A 21,251-nucleotide genomic window follows, 5' to 3' on the forward strand; every position below is an offset into this window, starting at 1 on the left:
GAATACTTCCCACGTATTCCCTGCGTGGCGTAGAAGGCGACTAAAAGGGTAGGGAGCAGGGGGCTGGAAATCCTCCCTTCTCGTTTCTAAAATTTTAAAAAAAAGGAACAAAAAAGGGGGGCCAAGTGAGGATTTTACCTCAAAGGCTCAGTCCTCTGTTCTTAACGCTACCTCGCTAACGCGGGAAATAGGGAATGATAAGAAAAATATATCGTACTGTAATTAATGTGTTGCGAATCTTTGTTATTTATGGATGTTTAGAACTATATAGAAAGTGAAACTGATTTCTTGCTTCCAACTTTCTTGGCGTGTGTGAGCATTCATTCTTCATTCTAAAGTTCAATTTCACACGATAGTACATTAAAAAAAGAAAAAAATCTTGTATACTGAATGCATGGAACTAGTTTTCTGTTTAAGTTTGGAGATAAATTTGATGTGTACTTATGAATAAGTATCACTGCGCCTAGATCTTCATTTTTCTCGTTTTTATAACTTAGTTCATGCCATCACATAAATTTCGTTAAGACCAAACAGCCTACAATTATAACTCTCAGACTTCATAAGTAAGAGGTGGCTTGTAGCTCTGCCTAGTCATTAGAAAAGAGAAGTGAGTGCTACTACTGTGTTTTGTGTTCGATTATATTATATTGTCTTAATGGGTTCTTTGTACACTACGTTGTCACAGGATATCATTTGGGACTATGGGTTAACTGCTAGTAGATGTATATGATTTTAATCGTTACTGGTATTGTGTGATAGATGGTGGCTGGTTAATATCCATGAAGAACTAACACTGTAACACAATTTTTGTTCCTGTTTAGTTTTTAATCACTTATGCGTAAAAAAGAGAAAAAGTCTATCATTCCCCTCAAACTTTGCTTTTGTGACCAGGACAATGATACTCTAAAATTTACCTATTTCCAATTGGGCAACGGGCAAATTTGCAAATTCTTATTCACATAGAGGCAGAAAAACAACAACATATGAATCAAAATGAACATGTATTTACACTAATGTTAAACAAAAGTGATCACAAAAGATTTAGAAGTGGGTAGGTTTTTTGGAAGAAGGGAAGAGTGTGCCTCAGAAAAAAAAAGGGGTGGGGGTAGTCGTTGCTATTAGGAAAGACTTGAACATGTATACAAGACTGCAAATCGTGTTGATGCATTGCACAACTTTAAGATTTGAATGCCATTGATAATACTAATGATAACATCATGGTTAGATTAGGTATTTCACTTAGTTAAAAATAATTTTGACCCATAAACACTGACATTTCCTGAAGAGCTTTGATATAGTTCTGGCAGGCTTTGGAACTGAGTCTCTATGAGATTTTCCTTTGTACATTATTGCATGACTCAAACTTGTGAACTGAACGAAAATGCTGGTTTCCTCTCCATTTTCGTGCAAACCATTTCATTAACAGAAGTTCCCCATCCTGCCTTGAACTTACTCTCTGCTGTTACGTTTCATTCATTCTCCCACACCCCCATCGCGTTAAAGAACCTTCCTCTTTAGTGAGCTTCAAGTTTGAGTAAATGCCCTCGACACCATTCTGATGCTGTCAACCTTCTTCTTTAAGTGTTTTTTTCTTTTTAAGAGTTTTTGTCAACTTCATTGTTATGGCCTCTGGTTGTTTTATCCATTTTCACATCTTTGAAGAATAGTTCTTGGTGGACATGATCAAGCTGGTTTGTAAATTCTCAAGTCTGTGATCAAGTCAATCCTTACTTTTCCTTTATCCATTGATGATAGACAGATTTCTCATCGCAACTCAGCTGTCTTAATTCTGGTATCGTCTTGTTGCCCTCTGGATATTCTTTTTTACCTGTTTGTGCTGAGTCCGTAGACCAAACAAGAGAAGCATATTCTCGTTTTGGGCCATAATAGGATGTGAACAGCTTGCTGACTAATTCCTTATCCATATACTTGAATGATTTTCTGATGTTTACCAGAGGAGAGTTTGTTTCATGTATCATCCTCCTAATTTGGGACACTGGCAACAGGTTTGGGACGACGTCACCTCCAGACTGCCTTATAAAGACATTTCTGCAGCCTATTTCCTGCTTCATACTAAGTCCTTCCACTGTGTTTGCCTCTCATTGCTTTATGCTCACTCGGTCAAATATCATAAGCCATGTAAGTTTGTCTGCACGTTGATGGAGTCCTCCTCGCATTGTACTTCCTTCATTATCCGGGCATCATCTTCAACCATGCTCATGCAGGATCCCAGTCGCTCTGGTGAGTCATTTCCGTAGGTCAGGAAGAGCAGTGGTTCCAGGACTGTGCCCTGCGGAACGATACTGATGACCTCACCCCACTTCGAGAGGGCTTCCCAAACATACATACTTTTCCTTTTCATGAAGATATTCTTCGATACATCGAAGTAGCGCGCGCGCGCGTGTGTGTATGTGTGTGTGTGTGTCGATACAATATTTGCTATTAGAGATATATCAAATGAATCTTTCTGTATACTTTGCGCCGGTCCATCTCCAATCGATGTTCGCGAGAGAACGCTTACACGGCCCGATACTTCCAGAAGTTTCTCTTTGGAAAACTGCTCCTGGGGTAAACACCTTCATGTTCGCTATCCCGCCACAAAACATTCCTCCCACCATCAAGGGCCACTAACTAGGAAGTAGCCTTGCTTTTTACCGCAAGAAAAAGTGTGGTAAAAACAGTTGAAGAATCACATCCATGTTATCTTGAAAAAAAAGTAATAGACAGAAAAATCGTTATTTGAACGATGACCCCCCCACTTCTATCGATTGTCTTAGGCAAGCGTCACGCTTGAGGTCCTTTAGAAGAGTTAAGCGGCAGCCTCTGGCTTTAATGTGCCGAAGCGGTCTTAACTTTGTCTTAAAGCATAACGCAGCACTCGGTGGCCAGCGGAGCGAAGGCTGCTTTGATTGCAGTGTCGACCACGTCGTCACAGCCTTGGCAGGTCTTGGCTGAACACTCCCTGTAGCCGTACATACCGTGGGAGCGAGCCATCCTCCTGGCCTCCACAATCGTCACCGCGCGGTTGTTACCGACTGAGGTAAGCAAGTCTGTCTTCAGCCCTGCAAATCGAATAAAGACGAGATTAGCGTGACTAATTAGCCTCGAGCAAAAAGAGCCAATATTACATCGGTACATTTAGAACGACACAGACCTCACAATATCAACACATTTGTCAGAAACTGATACGACGTCGAGATAAACAAAGCTGTACCGTAAGAGTTATGATATATAATGAAAAACGACACGGGAAAGGCCGCCTGATGTACTTAACCTATCTTTCCTGTAATAAAATGAAAGAAAACGGAACTGAACTTGCCCTCCTGTTAAGATTGCCATCAGGTCGTGGTAACAGATGAGGGCGCAGCTTAAATGAATAATTTTTGAAGTAGTAGTTTGCTGGATGAACGGATGTGTAAAGAGGAATCTACTTTGCCTTGTTTTTTCTCCTTTTCAAGGTGATTCATACCCGCAGGGTCTCTTAAAAATGGCTGATCCCAACAAGGTTTTCAAGAAGTTTGATCCTAACAAGGTTTTTAAGAAGGTTGATCCCAACAAGGTTTTCAAGAAGTTTGATCCTAACAAGGTTTTTAAGAAGGTTGATCCCAACAAGGTTTTCAAGAAGTTTGATCCTAACAAGGTTTTTAAGAAGGTTGATCCCAACAAGGTTTTCAAGAAGTTTGATCCTAACAAGGTTTTTAAGAAGGTTGATCCCAACAAGGTTTCAAGAAAGCTGATCCCAACTGGATTTTCAAGAAGGGTGATCCAAATTGGGTTTTTGCAGATAAGATCATGATCTTTGTGTTACTTTGCTCTTGCGCTGTTAACAAGAAATCTGCTCCAGAAAAGTTGCCGATGAGTTTTGCCGTCAGTTCTCGCAGTCAGATAAAGAAATGGTCTCGATCTTCGCTGAAACAGATGTTATACACATGTACATGGAATACGGTGCCAGCTCCCCTGGTGTCGATCAGCAAAGGGAACTGGCGTTAAAGGAGAGCGCTCTTGGAATTTGTGCGACAGGAAAAAGTCAGGCTACAGATTGATGTTTTTTTACGTTTGTGTAGACGAAGTCAAAGATATGCCCCGTCCACACTTCTTGCTTGTTGACCTGAGCTAACAGCTTCGACTTTATGTTAAAACGTAAGAATGATGTTGATGGTAAAGAAATTATGAAGAGCTTGAGAAGGTACAACCTGGTTGGGACATATAGATTAAAATGTGAATTTGACGTGCTTTTGTAGAATAACGAATTGACCCAAAAAGACGTGTTTCGTTACTAGGACACGAGAGGCGTTACGTACGTGGTCCGTCGTGGCCGTGTGGCCCACGGACGGCTGTAAGTGTCATTCACTCGCCGCAGAATGATTGATTGTACAGCTCGTGATAAGTCACATACACGGAAGCTGCCTGATGGGTTAGGTTCATTGCCAAGTTCCAGTAGAAAGACCTGTAATCAAAGCCATTGTTTCCTATCCCTTAGGTCTAGGGCGTGGTATGGGCCATTCCTGTGTTCTTCCTACGGGTAATGACCGTGAAACTGGAAAGTTAGGCCGTTCGAGTATGATCACTTAATTACTCTTCATGTATGAGATTTAATTGATTTGTGACTGTATCATTGGGTAATCTGTTGGGCATCCCATGCTCATTCTGTGAGCGGTAGCGCAAATGAATCACAGTTCACAAAGGCACTGAGAGAGAGAGAGAGAGAGAGAGAGAGAGAGAGAGAGAGAGAGAGAGAGAGAGAGAGAGAGAGAGAGAGAGAGAGAGAGAGAGAGGTTTTCGAATCTATATATCTTCAATCTTAACGTGACAAGCTCATGTAATCCATCACCCAACCTTAGCGTAAAAAATGTCAACATTCTAACACTTAATTTCCACGGTATCAAAATGGCTGATAGGACACAGCTGTGGGAGTTATTTTTGCATATGTTATGTTTTATAGAGTAGATCTTCATGAAAGACTGGATACAGGTATTCCAGTAACGCTATTTAGAGAAAACGTAAAATGTTCAAGTTTTACGTAGTTTTAGCGCTGAAAATATCTAGAGTTTGCGTCCTCGTGGGGTTAGATACTGTGAGAGAGAGGAACTAGCAGCGGTGAATACCGACTGCAAGGTTATTTGGGATTCGAACCACACGGTTTCCAGGGTCATTAAAACTATCAGCGTCACGTTACGTCTATTAACCAAAAAGAAATCTTTAATTGTTAAGTGAGAACATGTGTGATCGTAGATTACACATGTTCTCACTGTTATATGGCCTAGGATGGAAAAGTTTACAACAAGGTTGTTAAAAGATGGTCCCAGCTGGCACGAGGGTACATTCTGATGTCAGCAGTTAGCTGCTCAACACAAGAGTTGTTTTTCTAATAAAGATTTGCAGGAAAATGTTACTTTTTTGTGTCCTTAAAAAGTTATAACGTCGTTTTCTTGTTGCACGTTACATCCCATACCTGTTATGTTGAAGGATAATTGATTTAGTCGTAAAGGGTCAAGTTTCTGGGTATTTACACGTATTGCTAATGATGTTATTCCTGTCTCGCTTGTACATGATGAACATCGTGTCTCACATTCATTACAACTTTGTTTTATTTATTGGTCAGGACGATCATTTTACTTTCTTTCGTGGAAGTGACGACTTAGATGAAAACGGGGTTGATAATATCTGGTTTTTACTACTTTGCATGGAGTGGAGAGAGACGCACCCAGTCATGACCATTTTGGATGAAAATTAAGATAACAGGTATAAAGGGGAAAGGGATGGGGGAGGGGTAGATCAATTTGATTTCAACAGTTTCAGATCCAATAAAAGTGGAAAGGTTATAGAAAGAGGGAAATACAAGACAAAGTAGAGAAATTTACCCTTTTACGTGCTCGAGGAAAGATGATGTCATAATGGTCAATCCTCATGTGCATGGTCTCGACAGAGAAATTGTGGGAAGCGGCATCATCGCTTAAGTGACCGTGCGCCTCGGAATATATCAGTCGCGGCAACTAAACTATAAACAAAGAGTAGACGTCAGAATATAAATATAAACAAAGAGTAGACGTCAGAATATAAATATAAACAAAGAGTAGACGTCAGAACATAAATATAAACAAAGAGTAGACGTCAGAACATAAATATAAACAAAGAGTAGACGTCAGAACATAAATATAAACAAAGAGTAGACGTCAGAACATAATAGTCGTTCAGATGACGTCGATCAATTATGATGATTCCTACGTCGTAAATTGTACCTCACTTTGGGCCTGTATCCGAAGGCCAGTAATTTTAATTGGAACGAAACACCTTTCGAAAATTTTCGAGTTACTGTCTTTTGCTTGTAACAAGAAGTCTCATATTTGTTTCACAAATGTGCTGGTACATTCTTCCTAGTCTTCCATGTTGTGAAGGATTCGGGTGTTTCTTCAAATGTAATCTTGATGTCGTTTAAACATGATCACTTGCTTTATACCAAGAACAGTTTATAGATGTGGGGGACAATAACTTCTCTCAATAATTCTAGATTCATCGGAAAATTTGATAACTTTGCTGAATTGCAGTTTGCTCCTTGGAGAACGCAGGAGAGCCGGCTGTACAAAGTGAGGAACATGTTGCTGCAGAAAACGAGAAACGGTTAGTGTCTTCAAAGGAATGAATCTGAGAGACGCGATACGTGCATTTTTTTTTTTTTTAATTACTCACTGGGAAAATAAAGTTAGACGTTACCTTCCTGCCGCAGTAGATCCTTCTCTCCTTATCAATGTGTTAAGAATAACATGAAAATCTCATGAGTTGTTTTGTAAATGGCATATTGTAAGACAATCTAAAGGTGGCTGTTTATGCCACCTTAAAGACGGCTTTACCAGATATCTAACTTGTATATGACTCTAGACGTGGCACATAAGAGGGTAGCTTAACCTTAGTATAGATCTGTTCCCTTGGGATACAAGTGTGTATAAATCATATTGACACCTGCGATGGGTATGGCTCCATGTCGGGCATTCGCTTGGCTAGTGTTATAACCCACTGCGAATCACAGACAACTTTGTGTACTGTAGAGGATGACGTCAGTCTGCAGGTTATATCCTTGAATGACAGAATCTGGAACTGTATATTTTTTTCTCAGTTGTTATTGCTTCAGGGGATGTCACCAAACAGGAAGTTATAGAATTTAGCAAAGTTGCTTCTCTGGGGGAAGTAATATAACTCATCAAAATCATAGCCTTAAAGAACAACGGGGTTACTACTACTGATTCTCTATACGAAAGGCTGTCTGAATATTAAGTGAATATGAAAATAACTGGAAATATGAAAAGAGTTTTCTGTTTGGGTCATGACCTCGAATGGATACCACACTTTGCAGTTAGTAATCAGCGAGTAACTTGCTTCTAGGCTCTGGGTCGTTACTGGCATATGAAATGTACCATTTTGTAGCAACTTTCTCCTTAATACAGCATTACTTTTCTTTACTTGCTCGTTTAAACGAACCATCGTATTCACGTTGTAGAATTTGATTAATGATGGCTAGCAGTGTTTCATGAAATCAGAATTGGGAATTCTGAAAAAGATGGAAAAGTAATTCTCAGAAGTACGGCGCCGTTTTATTTTACGAGTAGAATATTTCTTATTGATTCATTAACACATTAACTGGTATTCATTTATGTAAGTTAATGACCACGAAAAACTGTGCCAGCGGATAGTAGCATACAGAGAACTGCAGCAGGTCAGCAATGTGCACAGTTCAGTTAACCAAGTGCTCAAGACTAAACGTAACAACAGAAGTTCTCTCGAACCTGCGGGACCGAGCAGAGAACAAGGCCTTTTGATGGTACTTACCGACGAGGAGTGCTGGCACTTTATCTTCTCCGCAGTTTCCCCTAATCTCTGGTAACCAGTATGACCACACGTTTGCGTAGGACTCTTTGTTGACCACGCTGAAGCACACCACAAACACGCTAGCCTGCAGACACACGGCAGAGAACAGAGTTCCGCTGAGCTCCTGTGATTGCATTTCTTGAGAACAAAATGTAAGTTATGATGGGATGAAGAAAGTAATTCATGCAATGATGAACACAGCAAACAATTGTGATTTGTGGGGCCTAGATGGATACAAAACAAAAATACTAAACCAGAGACACTTACCCCAGGGGAGGAGGCTTAACGAAGCATATACACTTACCCCAGTGAAGGAGTATGGACGAACCAAAGACAGCTACCCCAGTGAAGGAGAAAAGACGAACCAGAGATGCTTACCCTAGTGAAGAAGAGTGGACGAACCAAAGACAGTTACCACAGTGAAGAAGGGTAGACGAACCAAAGACACTTACCACAGTGAAGAGAGGGTGGCTGAACCAGACACTTAACCCAGTGAAAGAGGATGGATGAACCACAGTCACTTATCCCAGCGAAAGAGGGTGGACGAACAAGAGACACTTATCCCAGTGAAGGAAAGTAGACGAACCAGTTACTTATTCAAGTGAAGGAGGGTGGACGAACCAGAAACACTTATCCGAATGAAGGAGGATGGACGAAACAGATACTTACTCCAGTGAAGAAGGGTGGACTAACCAGAGACACTTATCCCAGTGAATGAGGGTAGACGAACCAGAGACACTTACCCCACTGAAGGAGGGTGTACGAACCAGAGAAACTCATCCCAGCGAAGGAAGGTGGACAAACCAGAGACAGTTACCCCAGTGAGGGAGGGTACAAGAACCAGAGATGCTTATCCCAGTGAAGAAGGATGGACGAACCAGAGACACTTACCACAGAGAAAGAGGGTGGACGAACCAGAGACCACATCCAAGTGAAGAGGGGTGGATGAACCAGACACTTACCCCAGTGAAGGAGGATGGACGAACCAGAGACGTTTACCCCAGTGAATGAGGTTGTAAGAACGAGAGACACTTACCCCAGTGAAGGAGGGTAGACGAACCAGAGACACTCATCCCAGTGAAGGAGGGTGAACGAGATAAAGAAACTTACCCCAGTGAAGGAAGGTGAACGAACCAGAGACACTCATTCCAGTGAAGGAGGTTGGACGAACCAGAGACACTCACCCCACTGAAGGAGGGTGAACGAACCAGAGACACTCACCCCACTGAAGGAGGCTGCACGAACGAGGCACTTAGCTTAGTGAAGGAGGTTGGAAGAACGAGACACTTAACCCAGTGAAGGAGTGTGGACGAACCAGAGACACTTATCTTAGTGAAGGAGGGTGGACGAACCAGACGCATTTACCCAAATGAAGAAGGGTGGACGAACCAAAAACAGTTACCCTGGTGAAGGAGGGTTGACGAACAAAACACTGTCCCCAGTGAAGGAGGGTGGACGAACCAGAGACACTTACCCATGTAAAGAAATTTGGACGAATAAGAAACGCTTACCCCAGTGAAGGAGGGTGCACAAACAAAGACACTTAACAAAGTGATGGAGGGTGGACGATCTAGTGAGACTTATCCCAGTGAAGGAGAGTGGACGAACCAGAGACACTTATCCCAGTTAAGGAGGTGGACGAACCAGAGACATTTATCCCAATGTAGGAGGCTGGACGAACCAGACACTTACCTGAGAGATGATTAACGGTGGACGAACTAGAGATACTTCCCCAAGTGAAGGAGGGTGGACGAACCAGACAGTATCCCCAGTGAAGGAGGGTGGACGAACTAGAGACACTTACCCCAGTAAAGGAGAGTGGACGATCAGACACTTACCATAGTGAAAGAGCGTGGACGAACCCAAGATACTTATCCCAGTGAAGGAGGGTGGACGACCCAGAGACACTTATCTTAGTTGTGGAGGGTGGACGAAATAGAGGCACTTATCCTAGTAAAGGAGGGTGGAAAAACCAGAGACACTTACCCCAGTAAAGGAGAATGGACGAACCAGACACTTGCCCTAGTGAAGGAGTGTGAACGAACCAAAGACATTTACTCCAGTGAAGGAGGGTGGAAAAACAAGAGACACCTACCCTAGTAAAGGGGGTGGACGAACCAGGGATGTTTACCACAGTAAAGGATGGTGGACGAACCAGACACAATTATCCTGGTGAAGTAGAGTGGACGAACCAGAGACGCTTACCCTAGTGAGGGAGGGTGGACAAACCAGAGACAATAACCCTAGTGAGGGAGAGCAGACGAACTAGGGACAGTTACCCGATTGAATGAGAGTGGACAAAGCAGAGACGGTTACCACAGTGAGGGAGGGTGGACGAACCAGTGTCAGTTACCCTTATGAAGTAGGGTGGAGGAAGCAGAGACACTTACTCCAGTAAAGAAGAGTGGATGAACCAGACACTTACCTTTAGTGAAGGAGTGTGGACGAACCAAAGACATACCCAAGCGAAGGAGGGTGGACGAAACAGACATGTTTATCTTAGTGATGGGGGGGGGGGGGGGTGGACGAAATAAACACTTATCCTAGTGAAGGAGGGTGCTCGAACCAGACACCTACCTAAGTGAAGGAGGGTGGACGAATCTGACACATTTATCCCAGTAAAGGAAGGTGTACAAACCAGAGACATTAACTCCAGTGAAGGAGGGTGGACGAACCAGAAACAATTAATCCAGTCAAGGAGGGTGGACGAACCAAAGACACTTATCCCAGTGAAGGCGAGTGGAGGAACAGGAGATGTTTACCCCAATAAAGAAGGATGGACGAACCAGACACAGTCATCCCGGTGAAGTAAAGTGGAAGAACCAGAGACGCTTATCCCAGTGAGTGAGGATGGACGAACCAGAGAGAGCAACCCCAGTGAAGGAGGATAGACGAACCAGAGAGAGCAACCCCAGTGAAGGAGGGTAGACGAACCAAAGACGCTTTTCTTAGTGACGGGCGGTGGAAGAAATAGAGACACACCCTAGTGAAGTAGGATGGACGAACCAGAGACAGTTACCACAATGAGGGAGGGTGGACGAAGTAGAGTCAGATACTCTTGTGAAGGTGGGTGGACGAACCATCGATACTTACCGCAATAAGTGAGAGTGGACGAACCAGACACCTACTCTAGTGAAGGACTGTGGACGAACCAAAGACAGTTACCCCAGTGAAGGAGGATTGGACGAACCAGAGACAATTATCTTAGTGATGGAGGGTGGACGAACTTTAGACACTTATCCTAGTGAAGGAGGGTGGACGAACCAGAGACAGTTACTCAAGTGAAGGAGGGTGGACGAACCTGACTTATCCCAGTGAAAGACGGTGGACAAACCATAGATATTTAACCCAAGTGAAGGAGGGTGGACGAATCAGAGACACATTTCCCAGTGAAAGAGGGTGGAGGAACCAGAGATGTTTACCCAAGTAGAGGAGGGTGCACGAACCAGACGCAGCTTTCCCAGTGAAGTAGACTGGACGAACCAGTGACGCTTATCCCAGTAAGGGAGATTGGTCGAATCAAAGACAGTTACCCCTGCGAAGGAGGGTAGAGGAACCAGAGACACTTTCCCCAATGAAAGAGGGTGGACGAGCCACATATAGTTACCCCAGTGAAAAAGGATAGGCGAACAAGAGACTTATCTCAGTGAAAGGGAGTTGACGAACCAGAGACACTTATCCCAGTGAAGGAGGATGGACGAACCAGAGACACTTATCCCAGTGAAGGAGGATGGACGAACCAGAGACACTTATCCCAGTGAAGGAGGGTCGACGATTCAGACACTTATCCCAGTGGAGAAGGGTGGACAAACCAGAAACACCTACCCTAGTGAAAGCGGGTGGCAGAACCAGAGACATTTATCCCAATGAAGGAGGGTGGACGAACCAACGACACTTACCTGAGAGATGAACAACGGTGTACGAACTAGACACCTCCACAGAGACTTTTATCTTAGTGAAGGAGGGTGGACAAACCAGAGACATTTATCTTAGTGAAGAAGGGTGGACGAACCAGAGACATTTATCTTAGTGAAGGAGGGTGGACGAACCAGACACACATTTCCCAGTGAAGGAGGGTAGAGTGAAGGAGGGTGGACTTAAAAGAGACACATGCCCTAGTGAAGGTGGGTGGACGAACCAGAGACACTTTTCCCGGTGAAGAAGGGTAGACGAAACAGACATTTACCCCAGTGAAGGAGGATGGACGAACCAGAGACAATGACCCCAGTGAAGAAGAGAGGACGAACCAGAGAAATTTACCCGAATGAAGGAGGTTGGACGAACCAGAGCCTTTTATCCCAGTGAAGGACTATGGACGAAACATAGACACTTACCCCAGTGAAGCATGGTGGACGAACCAGACACACTTACTGCAGTGAAGGAGGGTGGACGAACCGGACACACATCCCATTAAGGGGGTGCAAGAACCAGAGACACTTACCCCAGTTAAGGAGAGTCGACGAGCCATAGACACTTAAACATGTAAAGCAGGATAGACGAACAAGAAATACCTACCCAATTGAAGGAGGGTGGACGAACAAAGATACTTAACGAAGTGATGGAGGGTGACGAAAAAGCGAAACTTATCCTAGTGAAGGAGGATGGATGAACCAGAGACACTTATCCCAGTGAAGAAGAGTGGACGAACCAGAGACACTTACCCCAGTAAAGGAGATTGGACGAATCAGACACTTACCCTAGTGAAGGAGCGTGGACGAACCAATGATACTTACCCCAGTGAAGGAGGATGTATGAACCAGAAACTTATCTTAGTGGTGGAGGGTGAACGAACTAGAGACACTTATCCTAGTGTAGGAGGGTGGACGAACCAGAGGGAGTTATCCAGGTGAAGGAGGGTGGACGAACCAGACACACATCCTAGTGAGGGAAGGTGCACGAAACAAAGACAGTTACCCTAGTGAAAGAGGGTGGAAGAAAGAGACACTTTCTAGAGTGAAGGAGGGTGGACGAACCAGAGACACCTACCTCAGTGAAGGAAAGTAAACGAACCAGAGACACTTACCTCAGCGAAGGAGGGTGGAAGAATTAGAGACACTTATTTCAGTGAAGGAGAATGGACGAACCAGAGACACTTATCTCAGTTAAGGAGGGTGGTCGAACGAGACACTTACTACCGTGAAGGAGAGTGAATAAATCAGTCACTTATCACAGTGAAGGAGAGTGGACGAAACAGAGACACTTACCCCAGTAAAGGAGAGTGGACGAACCAGACACTTACCCCAGTGAAGGAGAGTGGAGGAACCAGATACACTTGTCTTAGTGATGGCGGGTGGATGTACCATAGATACTTATCCTAGTAGAGGAGGGTAGACAAACCATAGACAGTTACCCAATTGCAGGAGGGTAGACAAACCAGACACATTTATCCCAGTGAAGGAGGGTGCACGAACCAAAGACAGTTACCCTAGTGAAGGAGGGTGGACGACCGAGACACTTTCTCTAGTGAAGAAGGGTGGACGAACCAGATACACTTACCCCAGTGAAGGAGAGTACACGAACGAGACCCTAACCCCAATGAAGGATGGTGGACGAACGAGACACAACCCAGTGAAGGAGTGTGGAAGAACCAGAGACACTTATCCCAGTGTATGAGGGTGGACGAACCAGACACTTTCCCTAGTGAAGTAGGGTGGACAAACCAGAGACACTTACCCAGTGTATGAGGGTGGACGAACCAGACACTTACCCCAGTGGAGGAAAGTGGACTAACCAGAGACACTTACGCTAGTAAAGCAGGGTGGACGAACCAGAGACAGTTACCCAAGTGAAGGAGGGTGGACGAACCAGAGACACTTATCTTAGTGATGGAGGTTGGGTGAACTAGAGACACTTATCCTAGTGCAGTAGGGTAGACAAACCAGAGACGCTTACCCCAGTGAAGGAGGGTAGACGAACCATAGATACTTATCTCACTGAAAGAGGGTGGACGAACCAGAGACACTTATTACAGTGAAGGATGGTAGACGAAGCAAAGGCACATCTCCCAGTGTATGATGGTGGACGAACCAGACACTTACTCCAGTGAAGAAGGTTGGACGAACCAGAGACAGTTACCCAAGTGAAGGAGGGTGGACGAACCAGAGACACTTATCTTAGTGATGGAGGTTGGATAAACTAGAGACACTTATCCTAGTGAAGTAGGGTAGACAAACCAGAGACACTTATCCCACTGAAGGAGGGTGGACGAACCAGAGACACTTATTACAGTGAAGGAGGGTAGACGAAACAGAGACACATTTCCCAGTATATGAGGGGGGACTAACCAAACACTTACTCCAGTGAAGGAGGGTGGACGAACCAGAGACGCTTGTACACAGTGCATGAGGGTAGACGAATCAGACACTTACCCCAGTGAAGGAGGGTGGACGAACCAGAGACACTTACCCAGTGTATGAAGGTGGACGAACCAGAGACGCTTATCCCAATGAAGGAGGGTGGACGAAACAATGACACTTACCCCCAGTGAAGGAGGATGGACGGACCAGATACACTTACCCCAATAATGGAGGGTGCACAAACGAGACCCTTACCTTAATGAAGGATGGTGGACGAACGAGACACTTAACCCAGTGAAGGAGTGTGGACGAACCAGAGACACTTATCCCAGTGAAGGAGGGTAGACGTACCAGAGACACTTTTCCCAGTAAAGGAAAGTGGACGAACCAGAGACACTTACCGCTGTGAAGGAGTTTTTCAACGAACTACAGACACTTATCCCAGTAAAGGAGGGTGGACGAACGAGAGACACTTACCCCAGTGAAGGAGAGTGAACGGACCAGAGACACTTACCCCAGTGAAGGCGGGTAGACGAACCATAGACACTTATCCCATTGAAGGAGAGTGGACGAAACAGACACTTTTCACAGTGAAAGACAGTAGACGAAACAGACGCATTTCCCAGTGTATGAGGGTGGACGAAGTAGACACTTACCCCAGTGAAGGAGGGTGGACGAACCAGAGACACTTACCCAGTGTATGAGGGTGGACGAACCAGAGACACTTACCCAGTGTATGAGGGTGGACGAACCAGACACTTTCCCCAGTGAAGGAAAGTGGACGAACCAGAGACACTTACCCGGTGAAGGAGGATGGACGAACCAGAGACACGTAATCCAGTGAAGGACGTGTGGACGAACCGAAGACACTTACCCCAGTGAAGGAGATATTTTACCCAGTTAAGTAGGGTGGACGAACAAGGACACTTACTCTACTGAAGGAAAGTGGACAAACCAGAGACACTTACCCCAGTGAAGGAGGTTAGATGAACCAGAGACTTATCCCAGTGAAGAGGGGTGGACGAGCCAGAGACACTTATCCCAATGAAGGAGGGTAAACGAACCAAAGGCACTTTTCTCTGTGTAGAAGGGTAGACGAACTAGAGACTTACCTTGGTGAGACATTTACCTCAGTGAAGGAGGGGACGAACCAAAGACATTTTCTCCAGTTAAGTAGGGTGGACGAACCAGAGACATCCCAGTGAAGGAAGATGGACGAAACAATGACACTTATCCCAAGTGAAGGAGGGTGGACGGACCAGATACACTTACCCCAGTGAAGGAGGGTACACGAACGAGACCCTAACCCCAATGAAGGATGGTGGACGAACGAGACACAACCCAGTGAAGGAGTGTGGAAGAACCAGAGACACTTATCCCAATGAAGGAGGGTAAACGAACCAGAGGCACTTTTCTCTGTGTAGAAGGGTAGACGAACTAGAGACTTACCTTGGTGAGACATTTACCTCAGTGAAGGAGGGGACGAACCAAAGACATTTTCTCCAGTTAAGTAGGGTGGACGAACCAGAGACATCCCAGTGAAGGAAGATGGACGAAACAATGACACTTATCCCAAGTGAAGGAGGGTGGACGGACCAGATACACTTACCCCAGTGAAGGAGGGTAGACGAACGAGACCCTTACCCCAATAAAGGATGATGGACGAACGAGACACCTAATCCAGTGTAGGAGTGTGGACGAACCAGAGACACTTATCCCAGTGAAGGAGGGTAGACGAACCAGAGACACTTTTCTTAGTGAAAGAAGGTGGTAGAACCAACTTACCCTTGTGAAGGAGGGTGGACGAATCAGAGATACTTACCCTAGTGAAGAAGAGTGAACGATCCAGAGACACTTATCCCAGTGAAGGAGGGTAGACGAACCAGAGACACTTTTCCCTGTGAAGGAAGATGGGCGAACCAGACACTTACCCCAGTGAAGGACGGTGGACGAACTAGAGACATTTATCCCAGTAAAGGAGAGTGGACGAACCAGAGACACTTACCTCAGTGAAGAAGAGTGTACGATCCAGAGACACTTATCCCCGTGAAGGAGGGTAGACGAACCAGAGACACTTTTCCCAGTGAAGGAAGGTGGGCGAACCAGACACTAATCCCAGTGAAGGAGGGTGGACGAACTAGAGACATGTATCCCAGTGAAGGACGGTGGACGAACCAGAGACATTTACCCCAGTGAAGGAGGGGGACGAACCAAAGATATTTTCCTCAGTTAAGTAGGGTAGACGAACCAGAGACACTTAATCTAATGAAGGAAAGTGGACAAACCAGAGACACTACCCCAGTGAAGGAGCTTAGATGGACCAAAGACACTTTCCCCAGTGAAGGAGGGTACACGAACGAGTCCTTTACCTCAGTGTAACAGAGTGAACGCAGACGACCATACATTTCCTGGCCGGCGGTGTCCACGAAGTGTACGATGACGTCTTTGTTATCATTTCGGCTACACTCTATATAGCTCTCAAAGACGGTTGGTTGGTACTCCATGGGGAAAGTGCCCTGTTCAGGTGTAAACGATCACTTGTAATTGAAGAAGATAGTTGTTTTCAGTCACACATAAGATTTTGGCATAAATAATATGATGATGAATGAAGTCTAGCTTTAGTTCAATTAAAAGTTAGAAATGTGTTCTGCGTATGTATGTCACTGTCCGTTCATGATGAAATATGCTGAAATATAAATCTCTATCGTTGAACGATTTCAGCCTATCGCCTCTTGAGGACGACGGCACGACCCTTGGGCACAGTGATGCGGTCCTTTTCTATGATAGTCTGACCTCTGACCTAATTCTTACAGATCAGGTGATTGTCTTCGAAGGTCGAGAGTGCGCTCAAGGATTTTACCGTTCGTAAGGTTGTGCGTAACTCATGGTAGTGCACATGGGAAATGAAGGCAGAGTGTGCTTGCAAATATACATAAGTATACATAAGTATACGTATGGAAGTAGGATAGATGGTCAAAAAGCGTTATTGGATTACTTGTCAATTGATATGCGCGTGAAAGACAGACTTTTGGATGTTCATGTGCTGAGAGCTGCAAGTGGAGGGATGCCTGATCATTATCTTTTGGAGGTGAAGGTGAAGATATGTAGAGGCTTTCAGAAAAAAAGAGAAAATGTTGGGGTGAAGAGAGTGGTGAGAGTAAGTGAGCTTGGGAAGGAGACTTGTGTGAGGAAGTACCAGGAGAGACTGAGTGCAGAATGGAGAAAGGTGAGAACAAAGGACGTAAGGGGAGTGGGGGAGGAATGGGATGAGTTTAGGGAAGCAGTGACAGCTTGCGCAAAAAGAAGCTTGTGGCATGAGAAGCGTGGGAGGTGGGCAGATTAGAAAGGGTAGTGAGTAGTGGGATGAAGGAGTAAGATTATTGGTGAAAGACAAGAGAGAGGCATTTGGGTGATTTTTGCAGGGAAATAGTGGAAATGAATGCGAGATGTATAAAAGAAAGAGGTAGGAGAACAAGAGAAAGGTGCAAGAGGTGAAAAAGGGGGCAAATGAGAGTTGGTGTGAGAGAGTATCATTAGATTTTAGGGAGGATAAAATGCTTTGGAAGGAGATAATTAAAGTGCGTGAGACAAGAGAACAAATGGGAACATCGGTGAAGGGGGCTAATGGGGAGGTGATAACAAATAGTGGTGATGTGACAAGGAGACGGAGTGAGTATTTTGAAGGTTTGTTGAATGTGTTAGATGATAGAGTGGCAGATATTGGGTGTTTTGGTCGAGGTGCGAAGTGAGAGGATTAGGGAGAATGATTTGGTAGACAGAGAAGAGGTAGTAAAAGCTTTGAGGAAGATGAAGGATGGTAAGGCAGCGGGTTTGGATGGTATTGCAGTGGAATGTATTAAAAAAGGGGGTGACTGTGTTGTTGACTGGTTGGTAAGGATATCTAATGTCTGTATGACTCATGGTGAGATGCCTGAGGATTGGCGGAATGCATGTATAGTGCCAATGTAAAAAGGCAAAGAGGATAAAGGGGAGTGCTCAAATTAGAGAAGTATAAGTTTGTTGAGTATTCCTGTTAAATCATATGGGAGGGTATTGATTGAGATCATGAAGGCATGTACAAAGCATCAGATTGGGGAAGAGCAGTGTGGTTTCAGAAGTGGTAGAGGATGTGTGGATCAGGTGTTTGCTTTGAAGAATGTATGTGAGAAATACTTAGAAAAGCAAATGGATTTGTATGTACCATTTATGTATCTGGTGAAGGCATATGATAGAGTTGTAGAGATGCTCTGTGGAAGGTATTAAGAATATATGGTATGGGAGACAAGTTTTAGAAGCAGTGAAAAGTTTTTATCGAGGATATAAGGCATGTGTACGAGTAGGAAGAAAGGAAAGTGATTGGTTCTCAGTGTATGTAGGTTTGCGGCAGGGGTGCGTAATGTCTCCATGGTTGTTTGATTTGTTTATGGATGGGGTTGTTAAGGAGGTGAATGGAAGAGTTTTGGAGAGATGGGCAAGTATGCAGTCTGTTGGGGATGAGAGGTCTTGGGAAGTGAGTCACTTGTTGTTCGCTGATGATACAGCGCTGGTGGCTGATTCGGGTGAGAAACTGCAGAAGCTGGTGACTGAGTTTGGTAAAGAGTGTGAAAGAAGAAAGCTGAGAGTAAATGTGAGTAAGAGCAAGGTTATCAGGTACAGTAGGGTCGAGGGTCAAGTCAATTGGTAGGTAAGTTTGAATGGAGAAAAACTGGAGGAAGTAAAGTGTTTTAGATATCTGGGAGTGGATTTGGCAGCGGAAGGAACCATGGAAGCTGAAGTGAGTCACAGTGTGGGGGTGGAGGCCAAAGTTCTGGGAGCGTTAAAGAATGTATGGAAGGCAAGAACATTATCTTGGAGAGCAGAAATGGGTTTGTTTGAAGGAATAGTGGTTCCAACAATGTTATATGGTTGCGAGGCGTGGGCTATAGATAGGGTTGTGCGGAGTAGGGTGGATGTGCTGGAAATGAAATGTTTGAGGACAATATGTGGTGTGAGGTGGTTAGATCAAGAAGTAATGATAGGGTAAGAGAGATGTGTGGTAATAAAAAGAGTGTAGTTGAGAGAGCAGAAGAGGGTGTTTTGAAATGGTTTGGTCACGTGGAGAGAATGAGTGGGGAAAGTTTGACCAAGAGGATATATGTATCAGAGGTGGAGGAAACGAGGAGAAGTGGGAGACCAAATTGGGGGTCGAAAGATGGAGTGAAAAGGATTTTGAGTTATCGGGCCCTGAACATGCAAGAGGATGAAAGGCGTGCAAGGAGTAGAGTGAATTGGATCGATGTGGTATACCGGGGTCGACGTGCTGTCAATGGATTGAACCACGGTATGTGAAGCGTCTGGTGTAAACCAGGGAAAGTTCTGTGGGGCCTGGATGTGGAAAGGGAGATGTGGTTTCGGTGCATTATTACATGACAGCTAGAGACTGAGTGCGAACGAATGCGGCCTTTGTTGTCTTTTCCTAGTGCTACCTCGCACACATGAGGGGGCAGGGGGTTGTTATTTCATGTGTGGCGGGGTGGCGATGGGAATTGATAAAGGCAGACAGTATGAATTATGTGCATGGGTATATATGTATATATATATATATATATATATATATATATATATATATATATATTTATATATATATATATATATATATATATATATATATATATATATATATATATATATATATATATATATATATATATATATATATATATATATATATATATATATATATATATATATATATATATATATATGTATGCGTTGAGATGTGTAGGTATGTATATTTGCGTGTGTGGACGTGTATGCATATACATGTGTATGTGGATGGGTTGGGCCATTCTTTCGTCTGTTTCCTTGCGCTGCCTCGCTAACGCGGGAGACAGTGACAAAGCAAAATGAGTAGATAGATAAAAATATATAACTAAATGTTCCTTCCAAAAGAAGGAACAGAGAAGGGGGCCAGGTGAGGATATTCGCTCAAAGACCCAGTCCTCTGTTCTTAACGCTACCTCGCTATCGCGGGAAATGGCGAATAGTATGAAAGAAAAGATATATATATATATATATATATATATATATATATATATATATATATATATATATATATATATATATATATATATATATATATATATATATAAAATAAAAAAATATATATATATATACATATATATATATATATATATATATATATATATATATATATATATATATATATATATATATATATATATATATATATATATATATATATTTTTATTTTTTATTTTGTTTTGTCGCTGTCTCCCGCGTTTGCGAGGTAGCGCAAGGAAACAGACGAAAGAAATGGCCCAACACACCCCCATACACAATGTATACACACACACGTCCACACACGCAAATATACATACCTATCCATCTCAATGTACACATATATATACATACACAGACACATACATATATACCCATGCACACAATTCACACTGTCTGCCCCCATTCACTCCCATCGCCACCTCACCACACATGGAATACCATCCCCCTCCCCCCTCATGTGTACGAGGTAGCACTAGGAAAAGACAACAAAGGCCCCATTCGTTCACACTCAGTCTCTAGCTGCCACGCAATAATGCCCGAAACCACAGCTCCCTTTCCACATCCAGGCCCCACACAACTTTTCATGGTTTACCCCAGACGCTTCACATGCCCTGATTCAATCCACTGACAGCACGTCAACCCCGGTATACCACATCGATCCAATTCACTCTATTCCTTGCCCTCCTTTCACCCTCCTGCATGTTCAGGCTCCGATCACACAAAATCTTTTTCACTCCATCTTTCCACCTCCAATTTGGTCTCCCACTTCTCCTCGTTCCCTCCACCTCCGACACATATATCCTCTTGGTCAATCTTTCCTCACTCATTCTCTCCATGTGCCCAAACCATTTCAAAACACCCTCTTCTGCTCTCTCAACCACGCTCTTTTTATTTCCACACATCTCTCTTACCCTTACGTTACTTACTCGATCAAACCACCTCACACCACACATTGTCCTCAAACATCTCATTTCCAGCACATCCATCCTCCTGCGCACAACTCTATCCATAGTCCACGCCTCGCAACCATAC

The 21,251-nt window shown here is 43.9% G+C and overlaps 1 protein-coding gene across 4 annotated transcripts in view; it reads right to left on the reverse strand.

Moving 5' to 3' along the window:
• Nucleotides 1–982: 982 nt before the first annotated feature.
• The window catches only part of LOC139762734 (rho-related protein racB-like), an 82,335-nt gene continuing 62,066 nt past the window's right edge, over nucleotides 983–21,251 (reverse strand). For all 4 annotated transcript variants that reach the window (XM_071687797.1, XM_071687817.1, XM_071687808.1 and 1 more), the window contains 3 exons: nucleotides 16,526–16,672; nucleotides 7,822–7,945; nucleotides 983–3,062 (listed from right to left, as the gene is read on the reverse strand). In XM_071687797.1, coding sequence (XP_071543898.1) covers nucleotides 2,860–3,062; nucleotides 7,822–7,945; nucleotides 16,526–16,672 — 474 coding nt within the window. In that variant the 3' untranslated portion in view covers nucleotides 983–2,859. The remainder of the gene's footprint in view (nucleotides 3,063–7,821; nucleotides 7,946–16,525; nucleotides 16,673–21,251) is intronic.

The sequence above is a fragment of the Panulirus ornatus genome, chromosome 3, assembly GCF_036320965.1.
Source record: "Panulirus ornatus isolate Po-2019 chromosome 3, ASM3632096v1, whole genome shotgun sequence".
Classification (NCBI taxonomy): Eukaryota; Metazoa; Arthropoda; class Malacostraca; order Decapoda; family Palinuridae; genus Panulirus; species Panulirus ornatus.